Here is a 14,142-nt window from a genome sequence, read left to right as displayed (position 1 = left end):
AACTGCCTATCTTGGACATCGCATGATGGATTCTGTTACTAATTACACTTTGAGTTTTACCTGGGGAAAGTTTACTTTGCCCTTTGATTATACTGAAGTGACACAGACAGAGCAAGGGGATGGAAAACTTTTGGGTGGTGACGATAAGGATTGTGACAAGACTGTGATTTTGTTGTCGGTTTTCCTGCATGTGTTGCAGTGATGGTTCCTTATAGAAATATCTGTGCAGGGGTAGCTACAGGGTAATATGCACTGCTGCCACTCAAACCCCAGTAGCTGCTCCTCAGTCTGTAGCAGTGCAAGTCACGCCCCCGCCTGACCCTGCCAAAGCCATGCCCCCACCCCTGCAGCGACACAGGCTCCGCTGCCGCCCATCCCAGCACAAGTCACTCCGCCACCGTCTGAAGCTTGGCACAAGCTCCTCTGCTGCCTGTCCCAGCGAAAGTCGCACCCCCACTGGCACCATCCACTTTGCAGCCTGAGGTAAAAGTCACGCTGTCACCATCTGCATCAGCTGCCTCCCCCCTGTAATGGCACAGGCCCCACTGCTGCCTGTCCTGGCAAAAGTTACTCCAGCCACCACAACGAGCACTGTCATTATTCCAGCTGCTTCTATAACGAGTACCACTGCTGCTCAAACTCCATCAGAACCAGTACAAGTTGCCCTGGTAACTAGGAAGCAGAAAAAGAGGTCAGCTTGTTCCCCTGTCCCGTATGACAAGGCCCAGCTCAAGCCAGATAGCTTGGGAGAGAGTTCTGACGGAGATCCGGGAGAAGGTCCTTCTAAACCAGGTGAAGGAAAGAGACCTTTTAAAACAAATAAAGGAGAGGGTCATTCTAAAGCAGATTCAGGAGAGGGCAGCATCAGGCAGCATCAATGCAGGAGACTCAGATGTAGATAGTTGTTAAATGCTTATCTATGAAGGATTTGCAAAATACAAGGAAGGACTTTAGTCATCATGAAGGTGAAACACTCATCTCCTGGTTGCTACGATGCTGGAATAGTGGGGATGATACCATAGACTTAGACAGCAGAGAAGCTAGGCAATTGGGAAACCTGGCCAGGAATGGAGGTATCAATAAAGGGGTTGGGAGAAAGACAAGCACTCTCAGGCTCTGGAGGAAACTGGTGTCATCAGTAAAGTGCAGGTATCCCTTTAAGGATGGTATCAAATGCCATCCAAGCAAACGGACCAGCATGGAAAAAGCTATTAAGTACCTGAGAGAACTGGCTGTGCGAGAGGTGATTTATAGTGACTGCCAAGTGATTGTATAGGCTGATGAAATGCCATGCAAATGATCTATACTAAAAAGTTTGTACAAAGTGCACCGTCAACGTATTCCCACACATTGTTAACAACGGTCTGGGGAGGATCTGATGCCAACACACCAACTGTAAATGAAGTGATTAATAAAGTATGACAGTATGAAGACAGTCTCCCTTGTCCCTTCACTGTGGCAGCTGTGGAAAAGCTGGCCAAGAAATGTCTGAGAACACCTACAAAATGACTCAATGTGAAACAGATTGGGAAAGGTAGTGTACATGCTTTGTTTGTAAAAGGAGGAAGTCAGGTTGCTGATGCAAGCAAATAAGTATCCCATGTGATTGTGGGCTGATCTCCAAAGGAAGATACAGTGCTTTGTAGTCATGATCGATATTGAAAATTCTTTCTGTTGTGTTCTGTCATTGCATGATTCAGTGGTCTTTAACTAGTTACAGTTAGGTTTTCCCTGTGTGCATAAGAAAAAGAGAAAAAAAAAATCTGAACAACAATCACCTGCTGTGATTTAGAATTCTGATGTAACTGGTTGTCTTTAACACTTTCTTGCGCTGTTGTTCGTTTTCATTCATCTCTGTTTGAAGTCTTCCTTTTAAGAACTTATGTAACGAATGTTACTGGAGCTACTGAGTTGAATCTCAAAATAGAAATCATTTGTGGTAGTTTCCCCATGATGATTCTTTGCCAGTGGTGGTAGAATCATCTAAGTGTATTCACTGCAGATAAGTTTAAAAAAAATAAAATTGAGAGCCCTTCAAGTAATACTGAAGATCATTGTTAAGTATAAGCCAGTCTATAAAGAATCTGCTTTAGCCTTATAATTGTCTCATTGTGTGTCAGATACAAAGATGGTATAGTTAACTCTTGAAAGCAAGTTAGTCTAGTATTGCTGATTGACAGAGGAATAAAATAGGACCTCAAAGACTAGATTTTTTTTTTTCATTTGCTGTTTTCTTTCTCCGAGGATGCTGCTCTATATGTTAGTTTTGATGACAGATTTTGAATGATATTGACTTTGTTCCAGCATCTCAACTCTACGCTCTATGAAAGTTGTTTGGAGGAAGATGACTTTTTATGTTTAAGGGATCTTAGTTCAAACAATGCTTACAAGGAGAGGGAAAAGAAGTAGTTTGTAGGTGGGTGCTTTCCATGTTGTTTCTTATTTTTTGGGATTATGTTCAAGTTCAAGGTTCCTCACAATGTTCTCATCGGTAAACTGGACTTAAATTCTGCAACATGGCCTTTGCGTTTCCGTGGCACTTTCTGCAGCAGACTCAGGTAAATTACAAACCAGAAGATTTTGATGAATCAAGTTTGCAAATTATATTCCAATCAATGTAGCATTCTTTGTGGTGATTTGACATCAAAATAAAATTATTTACCTTTCTTTAAATTCTTAAATCTGTTGCAGACTTTGGTTATGATTGTGCATAGCCTTTGGTGGTGGTGATTGCTTTTAGGCAGACAGCTAGAACATAGTTGTAGTTCTTACAGAACCATGATGTGTTATGTGTAATATTACAGAAATAGTATGTGTTTAGAATTGGAAGGTGTAAACCTGAAAGTAAACTAATTATTATGTTGTTATGAGAGGGACAGTAAATGTTGTTATATACTTGCTATAATGTAGCATCTGCAGTTCTCATTCTAGGTTGTCAGAATACTCAATGTGTCACTTTTCAAGTCCAAGTGAATTTTTGTTTCTTGTATGACAAAAAGTTCAGTGATTTTGAAAACAATCAGGATATACTTATGTCTTAAGTGTTCAGCTTTTGCTACTTGTTTCAAAAAGGGAGTGGATTAATAGGAATAAGGTAATCAGATCATTGTCACTTTGGATTTCATGGCTAAATCTTTTAAAGTGTGTGTAGCCTGTTCCTGTCTTGAGTTTCTCTTTTCTAAGAGACTTGATTTTGCTTTTGTTACCTCATTTTGTCTGTTGACTGTGTTGAAGTGTTGAGTTTGTCCCTGGATTTCAGTACCATATTTCGTAACTGTTTTCTGTAGTGTTTCCTCGGATCTTTTGGAAGATAAGTGATTTCTGTCAGTAGACAGAATCTCCTAGCTGGATATTTTTGGAATGTAGTCAAGAATATAGACATTATTGTGGGCTTTAAAGACAGTTGGGATTTGAGAACTTTTGCTCTCCCTTCATTATAGTTCCACAGTTTCTCACTGTGGCTACTGATGTCAGTAACAGCATTTTGTGAATCCTAATTCAGTCAGCTTCAGTCTCTGCAGAACCTGTTTATAGACTTCATAGAATCCTAGAACCATTTACGTTGGAAAAGACCCTTCAGATTATCAAGTCCAACCATAAACCTAATACTGCCAAGTCCACCACTAAACCATGTTCCTAAGCATAACGTCTACATGTCTTTTAAATACCTCCAGGGACAGTGACTCAACCATGTCCCTGGGCAGTCTGTTCCAGTGCTTGATAACCCTTTTGGTGAAGGAATTTTTCCTAATATCTAATCTATACCTCCCCTCGCACAACTTGAGGCCTCTCATTCTGTCACATGTTACTTGGGGGAAGAGGCTGACTCCCATCTTGCTACAATCTCCTTTCAGGTATCTGTAGAGAGTGATAAAATCTCCCTTCAGCCTCCTTTTCTCCAGACTAAACAACCCCACTTCCTTCAGCCACTCCTCCGTCACAGGAGACAGTGCGCTGCTATTATTTTCTGAATTCCTTGCTTAAATACTGGGACAGCAATTGGTGGGAATCTGTAGCAGTTACTTTCAGAAAAGATTTTTTTTTTTTTTTTCCTAAACATCACCTGTGAGATCCATTGGGCATTTTTATAATTTTTAAATGAACTCTGGATCTCAGAGTCTTGATGTAAATGGATTTTTGCCAGAAAAGGAGCAGTGCTCAGTAGTAGAGATGTGTGTCTCAGATTCTATACAGCAGGAGACACTTAACTGATGCTGTTTTTTATGCAAGTGAAGAGAAGCTATCTTTGTATGGCAGTGAAGGCATCACTGAGAAAGGTGAATTTTACCTTGATACAGACATTCAGTTGTAAAGAACTGTTATAGGTGGGATGAACAAAAATGAAAGAACTAAGAGGAATAATTAATGAAAAGGTTAACAAACTAAGCTTACATAGGTAAGGAATAAAGGAGGATATTGAGCAGTAGTTGGTTTTGGTTTGGAAGAAGACATTTATCTCTGCAGAAAGTAGATCGCTAGACTACTTTATGAGAAGAAAGGAGGAAAAGAATGTTTCAAATTCGGGATACAAAAATAATCCTAAGAGAAACAAGTACTCCAGAAAAGATTCCTGCTTTATAGTCTGATCTAAAGCCTACCTAAGGCAATGTGATGTTTTTCATAAATTTAAATGGGTTTCTCTCAATTAATGAAGATATGTGATGAGGTCTGGAAGTCTGATCATAAGGCACTATTGCGTAACTTTCATGATTCTAAATTTAACTGCTCAGACAGAAGTCTCATTGTACAAATAGACATAACTATATGATTCTTTTGTGCGATTCTTCTGTGATTGCCTACTTTATGATCATTTCTCTTATTTATTCCCTGCATTTATTCTATTTCCTCCTTCTTGTCAAATAGGTAAGCAACCTGAAGAAAATTTTAAAAGGAATATTGGATTACAACCATGAGGTAAGAACCATTTTAAGTGATCTACATCTCAATTCCCTTTTTGTTACATATTTTAGTTAACTTATTTAGTGTAAGTTATATTCTACTGATTAAGTTCTGAATTTTTATTGCAAGGTATTTGGCATACAGAGTGTTTCATGGCCTGTTGTAAGGTGTTAGCCTTCTCTAGAACTTCTCACCTGCTTTATTGAATACTCAGGGCTTCCAGAGTAGTCTGTGCAAATTCTTTCATACAAACAGTAGGTGTCTTTGCTGACTATGTCCTTATGATGGACTTTAACAGTAGCTGTGTTTGATTTTTTTTTTTTTTTTTTTTTTTTGTCCTCTGCTCCAGAAAAAACCTACCCATTTCTTTTTTTTTTTTTTTTTCTGAGGAGAGAGTGTAAAGAGCATTTTTAGCTCTTTGGAGAGAAAGATGTTTGTTAATAAATGTAAGTCTTTAAAAATGAACATATTTTTAGAAAGAAAAAAACTCATAAGCTTGTAATCAGTAAATGGTCAGACATCCATGTTGAAATAAATTTTGAAAATTGATGGCTAAGCAAGCTGGTCATAACTGACAATTCTAGAAAGAAACAAGTAAGTTTTTTTGTTACAGAAAATTAATATTACTGTGACAAAGTGATGCCAGCTTCTTTTCGGATAGTTGGTATGTATGATGATTAAGTTTCTGGTGTGAAAACTTTACTACTAAGCAAGTTTTTAGCTGTTTCAAGCTGATTAAGTTCCGCAAAGATAATGTACATTTATAAGTTTGACTGGATTTTGGTGTGGTTTCTTTTCTTTCTGCTGAGGCAATGCTTGTGGTGATAATGGAGATGATCTGGATTGAATCCTGGTTATGTTTTCTTCAACCCAATTCCCTCTCCTAGCAGTCACCTTCTACAAAAATATAGATGTGAATGTATATGGATTTTACCTGATGTAGCTAAAAGCCTTTGAAGAATGTATATGCTAATTTTGTTCACCTTCAAAAATGAAAAAATTTGTATCACATTCAGGAGAACAGTCGTTCAATAGCTATCCTAAATTGCTGTCTTTGTCAAATAGAGTATGGAAAAACAAGAAGCCAAAGTTACCTGTTTATAGCTTGCATGCTTTGTTGTGCCCCAGTAATCTTGCTGCAGAATTCTGCTGCTCTGGAATGGAAGCTTCCAGTTTTTGTAAAGGTCTTTTATATTTATTTTTTTTAAAAAGAGGAAAAACGCTCCTTTTCATCTCAAGGTATTTATTGCAGAGTCTATCCTTCATTTTCATTTGTTTTTAATTTTTTTTTTTTTAATTAAAATTGTATCTCATGTTTATTTCAAAATCCTCTGTTCACACCTTCTCATCCTTGGCTTCTTCATAGTCCCTGCTGATATGCCCCTTCCCTTTAACTTTCTTCAACAGCACTTATCAGTAACTATGAAGCCATGGTAGTATCACTAACTTAAGTCCGGCATTGCGTTTGAAAGAAATTCAGGAACTGTAGATCAATATATAGAAACATATCAGATTTGTATAATTCAAAGAATATGGTGTTTTTCTCTATTATTGCAGTCTATATACAATGGTAATATTTTCCATTATCCTTGATGCATTCACAGAAGTCTTATTTTCTCTCTAGAATGACCTAAAGGAAGTCTTTTCCAACAGGAAAGAATTTGGGTCCTTCAAAGTATACAGAGATTTTTAGTAGTGTTGATGCTTGTTCTTTGAGAAACCTGTTTAAAAAAATAATGCCACAAAACACCATTCAAAACAAGAACAAACTCAACCACAACAATTCCATGAAGCCTAACCCTGGAAAACTTTTGAATGGCTTGATTTCCATGTATTCTTCATATACATCTGTTAAATGATTTTTATAAATACCTTTACCTGATTTTCCGTTTTTCTTGAGTATTAACACAAAAAAGGGCATCCAGCAAACAAATGACTGATTCCCTCCATAGTCATTGTTTCTTTATTGCACCTTGCTTAAGAAGTGACAGTTTCTTTTTATCTGCAATTAATGTGTCAGAGATTTGTTTAATTCCATATTTCATATTCATATTTTCAGCCCCCTGAAAGCACTTTGTGAAGAATTTAGCAGAATTGTTTAATTCCTTCTAATGACAATCATTAATGTAAATCCTTCTTAATTATAAATCAGATTACATTAATTGTAAATCACATGGGTTGTTTTGTTTTGTTTTTTCTTTCTGCATGTGGGCTGTTTAATTATGTATTGCACTACTACCTCAAATTCTCTTCCATGGAACCAGCTTTCTTGGCTCTGAGACTTGCTAAATAACCCTAAATTTTCGAAAAGTGTAAGGCTGAGTGATGGAGTTTTTTTACTGTCTTATATTTGTCATCCATCAGTGCTAGACCCATGTATAAATGAATTATTTCAATTTCTGGCTTTCTAGTGGTAAGAAGTGTGAGATTTGTGTATAATTTTATTCTACAGAAGGTGTTTTTAGGTGTTAGATTTTTTTTTAGTGGAATGCTTTAGAAAAACCCTCATTATCCATGTATTGTTGACCACTGTGGGAGCCTGCTTTTGTTACCTTTCTTATCTGAAGAAAAAAATCTTGCTAAGTTTGGAAGTAATAGTTACCTGTTAGTTGAGACAGTCAATTTGTCTTCTCCCAAGTATTATTTGTGTCTAGTAATATGTTTTACTATTTGGATGTTAGATGTTAGGCAATTTAGTTTGTTTTAACGGTGGATTGACAACTATGTTAAAGTATGAGTGAATTGCTCTTGTTATTATCAACTTTGTATTTTGAAATGTGTGTGTATGTATATGTGTAGTGATACAGATATGTATGCACTGGGTCTTTATGCAGATTCTGGGGCAACAGATTAATGACTTCACCCTTCCTGATGTTAACCTGATTGGAGAGCATGCTGATGCTGCGGAGCTCGGGAGAATGCTTCAGCTTATTTTGGGATGTGCTGTGAATTGTGAACAGAAGCAAGGTATTAAATTTTGAAAGCATGTTTTCTCCTAGGCAGTGAATGAAAATCCAGCTTGTTGTGTAAATACTTAGGGGAAAAATATATTTCTCAGGTTTCTGTCAGACAAAATGTATTTTTTTTCAGGACATTATTTTGTCATAATAACTGTTGTTTTGTTATAAGCTTCACTAGTTTTGGAGTCTCAAACTGTGGAAGTGGTTTTGCTTCCAACATACATATTTTCAATTTTTGTTTGCTGAGCTGAAAAGGCACTCTAGAAAGAAAAAATCTTGGGCCCACCCGTTAACCATTTAGGAGGTATATTGGGACAGTTAAGAATCAAAAATGTGATTGTTGCACTATTCTTTGTGACTCGTGGTTTTAGGAATGTATTCCAGTTAGCATCTTAGTACATGGCCAAGAGCCATCAGTATGACTGGGCATTGGTCTGAAGATATGTCTGGCATGATTTGGGATACTGCAGTTTCTGAGACTTTTGCATGGGGTTTGCAACTATGCCCTTCTGCACAGCAGCTGAAGACTGAGCACGATACCTTAATGCATCCAAAATGTCACTTGAGGGATCTGTTAGGCAATTGAATCCCACTTCAGCAGTCACTGAAAGACTTTTGCCTCTCTTGACTCCCATGGGACCAACTGTCTACCTGACCTCCACAGGTAAAATAGGGACCCATTCATTTTTAATGCAGATGCCACAGAGGATGTGATGAACAACCGAGACACTTGTTGAAGTGCCCCAAATCTCATGCTCTAAACTTGCTTTGGGTGCAGTTGCCTCAAATTATACTTAATTCAAGCCAGGTTAAGGTAACAAAGCAACTGCAAACACTTATTCTTAACGCTTAGGAAGCATAGGAACACGTTTATAAAATACACATATGGGTAAATAAACGTGTTTACTGTATTTACATTACAGTTGCATCAAATGTCTATCTCTTCCTGATTTAACTAATTTTGGTTTCCTTTCTGACAAAATGGCAACCGGGTTTCAGACCTTCTGTCTTCCTCTTGCATGGTGCATCTTAGCTTTAACAGCTAGTTTCCCCTTTCCAGTTTTATCAGGTGTCTAAAACACTTTAATTTCTCCTTCTGAAATTACTTTTATCCTTCCCTTAACCAGGAGACAGTTTGGCTATTGTCTTAATTAAAATAGGGGTCATTTTATTCCACGAATACCTAAATAACTGTATCATTAGGCCTCCTGTCCTCTCCATTTTATGTAAAATTACCTACCTTCCTTTTGGTGATTATTCAGGATGCTCAAATAGCAAGTATATCTTATAGCTATGTTTCTCTTACTCTTTCAGTCTGAACATTAGAAATGTACATGTTTGAGATATTGGAACAGTCTAGTTTTACATACTTTGATGGGACTTGGCATGCCCTAATTAATCACTTTGAGGTGACTGATTCCCGGCATCTTCCTCTTGGTCAAATAATAAAAAGAATACAGGTCACATGTAAAGGTGATCATACCTGACTGGAAACCATCTGGTAACGCACAAATCATAAACTCCTTGACTTGCTCTAAATGTCTAACCACTGTATCATCTTACAAGGTACCTATTGTGTAGCTCACATACACACATAGGTGAGGAATGAAAAAGTGAAGGGGACTTATTTGCAATATAGCACAGAAATAAGAACAGAAACCAAGAATGGCTATCAAAATGCCTTGAAATGAGGATGCTGTAGGAAGGCAGGACATTATTGTGAAACTTATGGAAAAGGACAACCTATGTGGGGATCACATATTTGTATAGCCTGAATAGTTTCGGAACAAAGTGAGAAAAGGATTTTAAATAGTTATTTCAGAAGTGTGAGATGCCAGAAGGAAAAAAAGTGAATGACGGTCATGTACTTTTTTCATTGTTGCAGAGTTCCAATGAGCCTGTATTTATGTCTGAACAGAGTTCTGGAAAAGTCTTACTGAGTTTGTTGGGGTTTGACTTGACTTGTAATTATGCATTTCTGTGTCATCTGTGGCACCTTGTTATTTTGTAGGAAGGGTGCAGCTTCTGACCTCATATTCTGTGTGACTTTAGTTTCAACTAAAGAATGCTCTTATTTTCAGAGTACATCCAGACCATAATGATGATGGAAGAATCGGTTCAACATGTTGTCATGACAGCCATTCAGGAGGTATGCTGGGATGCCCACAGTGTGTAAAAGTTCAGCCTTTCAGTATTTTACAAAAGTATGCCTTTTCCCACTTTGGAAAAACTTAGTTGGAAGTGAAGAAAATAAGGGGCATAGATTTTTGCCATTTTACATTGATAAATATCTTATTTTTCCTTAGGAAAACAAATCAGTAAAGCTTGCTTTATGTCAAGGAACTCTAGTTGAATGTCCCACTTTTCTTTAAATCTAGAAGATTGAAACTTCTAGATATTTTTGATACTGGGTTCCCTTTCCTTTACCTTTCCTACCCTGTAGCTCCTGAAGTGCACTAGGCTGCTTTTACATGAACAACCAAATACTGTAGAATTTCTTAAAAATTTTGTATCTTGAAATTGCAAAACTCCATGAACTGTTAATTTATTTATTTTTTTTACTGGACAAGTGAAAAGAAAGAGAAATAGCAGAGTATTTTTTTGTTAGCTGTAGTGTTATGAATAGCCTAATGAAGGTATTTGTCCTTAATAGGTTTTTACAAGTTAGTAAGTATATTATTTTGTAAAAGTGCTGTTCAGTAGTAAATTAAAACTACAGTGAAAATTAAACCATGATTTTAGTGACCACTATAGCCATGAAGCCCCCATGTGACTTCTTAGGAGCCCACAGTGCCTATAAGTGCCTATCAGTCTTCATAGATGGGGTTTTACTATAGGGCAGGCCACTAAGGAAAGCAGGAAATCGCTGGTAATCCCATTTCTTCTGAACCTTAACAAGAGAAGCTAAATCCCACGTTGAGCTCTAAAGCAATTATACTTTTTTATAATGTCTGAACAGAGAAAGAGATGTCAGTGAGCCTATAGGGACCCTGTCCCCTGTTACCACTTTGACCAACGTGCTGTCCATGCTGTTGGACATCCTGTTGTCTGTGTGTGGACTGCTCTCTGTAACATTGCAGGGAGGCCTTTTGAAATGAGCGTTGAAAGAATCCTTATGCTAAATCATCTTCCAGTCCGTGCTGCCAAGCACCAGTTTGCCTGAGTTTTGGGATGTTTTACTTTTGCATTCTTTTTAACTGTAATACAATGTTTTGGTGGATTTTTCTGATGTCCTCTCTTATTAAACCCAACTTTCAGCATCACTTTATTCTGCACTGCCATTAAGTAGTAAACCTTTTCTTATTCTCCATCCTTCTGTTGAAAATCTCCTGTGTGATTTTTGTAAAAATGTTCCTCATTTGATAAAATAGCCAGATCTGAAGCAGCCCACAATTTTTGGGATTTCATGAGTAGGCTTTGAACTTGTTTAGTGTTTGTGCTCTTTCTCAGGGATGAGGAGTAGATGTGGGGAGAAATCACAGGATGAGGGTCTGTTCTTCTGGAACAGATTTGTGACATTCAGTCAATCAAAAAGCTTACTATTCAGATAGTGGTACAGTTCTGAGTGATTTTAATGCTACCTTCAAAGCTGCTTAGAAATCCAAGGCATTCAGAATCGCATGAGGAAGGTCTCAGGTGCACAATGAAGAGGCCAGAAAGTGTCTCCAAAACTTGGAGACACTTTGAGAGCGGGATCTCTCTCCATTATTTTTCAATGATCTTGGGAGTCTGGAGAGGTCTCAGTCAACTGGAAGGTGTCAAAGGTTGTCCCAGTTTTCAAGAAGGGAAAGAAGGAAGACCCTGGTAATTACAGGCCTGTCTCACTTCAGTGCCTGGCAAAATTATGGAGAAGGTTATTCTGGGAGTTACTGGAAAACACTCAAGAGGCAGTGCAGTCATTGGTCATAGCCAGCTCAGGTTCACAAGGGGACAAGTGCTGCTTAATTTCCTTTTATGACAAGGTCACCTGTCTAGTTGACCAAGGGGAGTCTAGTGGATGTGGGGTTTTTCTATTTTAGCAAAGCTTTTGATACTGTCTCGCAGTATCCTTCTGGACAAAATGTCCAACATACATTTAGATTACTCCATAATATGCTGTGTGAGCAATTTACTCACGGGTCAGGCTCAAAGAGCTATATTATATGGGGTTACATCGGGCTGGCAGCCAGTCACCCGTGGGGTTCTGCCAGGGTCAATTTTAAGGCCAGTGCTCTTTAATGTTTTTATAAGTGATCTGGACACAGGAATCCAATATACATTAAAGAAACTTGCCAATGATACTAAACTAGGAGAAGCTGTGGACTCCCTCAAGGGTGGAGCAGCCTTACAGGGAGATCTGGATAGACTAAAGACCTGGGCAGTCACCAACCATTTAAAATTCAACAAGAGGAAGTGCTGGATTCTCCAGCTGGGACGGGGTAATCCTGGTTATATGTACAAATTGGGGCACAAGAAGCTGGAGAGCAGCCCTGTAGAAAGAGATCTGGGATTTTAGGTTGATGACAAGTTGAATATGAGTCAAAATTGTCCCTTGGCAGCCAAAAGGGCCAACCATGTCCTGGTGTGCATCATGCATAGCATAGCTAGCTGGTTGTGCCAGTCTGTACTGTGCTGGTGAAGCCTCACCTCAAGTACTCTGTGCAGTTTTGGGTTCCTTGATGTAAAGCGGTTGAGGTCATTTGGTTTGTTCAGCTTGGCAAAAAGAAGGGTTGACGTGCCCTCATCGCAGTCTATGGCTTCCTCAAAGCAGGCAGTGGAGGTGGAGGTGCTGATCTCTCTCTGATGACTAGTGACAGGATGGGAGGGAATGCTGTGAAGCTGCAGCAGGGGAAGTTCAGATTGGACATTAGGAAAAAAATTCTTCACTGAGAGGGTGGTAGGTCACTGGAACAGGCTCCTCAGGGAACTGGTCATGGCACCAAGCCTGTCAAGAGTTCAAGGATCATCTGGACGATGCTCTTAGTCATATGGTTTAGTTTTAGGTAGTCCTGCAAGGAGCAGTGAGTTGGACTCAGTGATCCTTATGGGTCCCTTTCAACTTTAAATATGCTATGATTCTGACATGAGTTTAGATCTAGAGGGTATTTTCAGAACTGCACTTGCAGTCTGTATCTTTGGATGGGTGAAACTTGACTGGATTTAAGGAGGTCTTTCTATTTCTTGGACTCAGAGCAGCTCTCAGAATCCAAGTGACTTGGACTGAGCAATATGTAGGAGGGACCAAAATAAACTGTCTAGGAAAATAGCTCTATATTCATATTTGAAAAGTTGGTTTGTCACCTAATCCGAACATTTCAAACCATTTGACATGCAGGTACTCTTTCTTCAAAATCAGGTATGTAAAAAGACCTCTCTAAGCTTTGCTGATGTATTATGTAATTAAATTTTCTGTTTCAGCAAAGCACATATAAATGTTTTTTGATACTTTGGTTTTCATAAATCATCTTACTCATGAAAATACTTCATGAGGCACAGTAGAACAAGCCTCTGCCCTGTTTTTTGCATGAAGCTGATTTTTAAATGGAAAAAGTTTTTTATGTTTTAAACTTTATTATATTATTTCATTTTTTTAATAAGTTGTGACTCTTCAGCATTTCCTTTCTTCACATATTTAAATGTTTAAAATAAAATATTGATAATAAAATGTGTCTTGCTCTATACAGGTTTTATAAATTGAACAGTACTTTTCTGTTATTTTTTTCAGTACAGTCAAATTGATCTGGTGTGTTGCCACCACCTAGATTCATAGATTCTGATCTGCAGATGTGCATTTCTAAATGCAAGCTATGCACAAGATAGAAGACAGAGAATGATATAGCTGTCAAAATATTGCAAAAAAAATATATTACAGAATATACAGAATATCCAATACCATACATAACTTATAATTACATATTAAGTCCTATATTCTGTTTATGTTATTATAATTTATTATTATTTGCAATTAATATATTACTATGTATAATTTTAATCTCATAATTTGCAGATTTTTTTTTTGAAGGCCCAAAGTCTTTCCTTACAGAAATTATTTTGGCCACGATGTATTTCTCTTTCCTTTCCTTGACATGCTTTGGAAATTCTGCTGTCATTTTCCAAGTATTTTCTTTGAGCAGCGAAGTTCATTATTGATGCTGTTTAGAACATCTCAAAACTTGATCGCTTAGCAGGTGTAAGTGCAGGTCATACTTAGAGTCAGAATAGGCTTTTAAGAGCAAAATACTAGAGGTAGTGTCAAAACTTGCCTGGGGTGTAGAGCAGAAGGTACTTCCTGTCTGGATTAATA

General features: G+C 37.8%; 1 protein-coding gene across 1 annotated transcript in view; it reads left to right on the top strand.

Annotated features, from left to right (window-relative positions):
- The window catches only part of HOOK3 (hook microtubule tethering protein 3), an 81,379-nt gene that overhangs the window by 27,399 nt on the left and 39,838 nt on the right, over positions 1-14,142 (top strand). Inside the window, exons 4-6 of the mRNA XM_082497968.1 lie at positions 4,864-4,914; positions 7,734-7,866; positions 9,941-10,008. Coding sequence (XP_082354094.1) covers positions 4,864-4,914; positions 7,734-7,866; positions 9,941-10,008 — 252 coding nt within the window. The remainder of the gene's footprint in view (positions 1-4,863; positions 4,915-7,733; positions 7,867-9,940; positions 10,009-14,142) is intronic.

The sequence above is a fragment of the Vanellus vanellus genome (assembly GCF_965231255.1).
Source record: "Vanellus vanellus genome assembly, chromosome: Z".
Taxonomy (NCBI): domain Eukaryota; kingdom Metazoa; phylum Chordata; class Aves; order Charadriiformes; family Charadriidae; genus Vanellus; species Vanellus vanellus.
The sequence above is the reverse complement of the archived record's forward strand: the minus strand, read 5'-3'. Positions and strand labels throughout refer to the sequence as shown.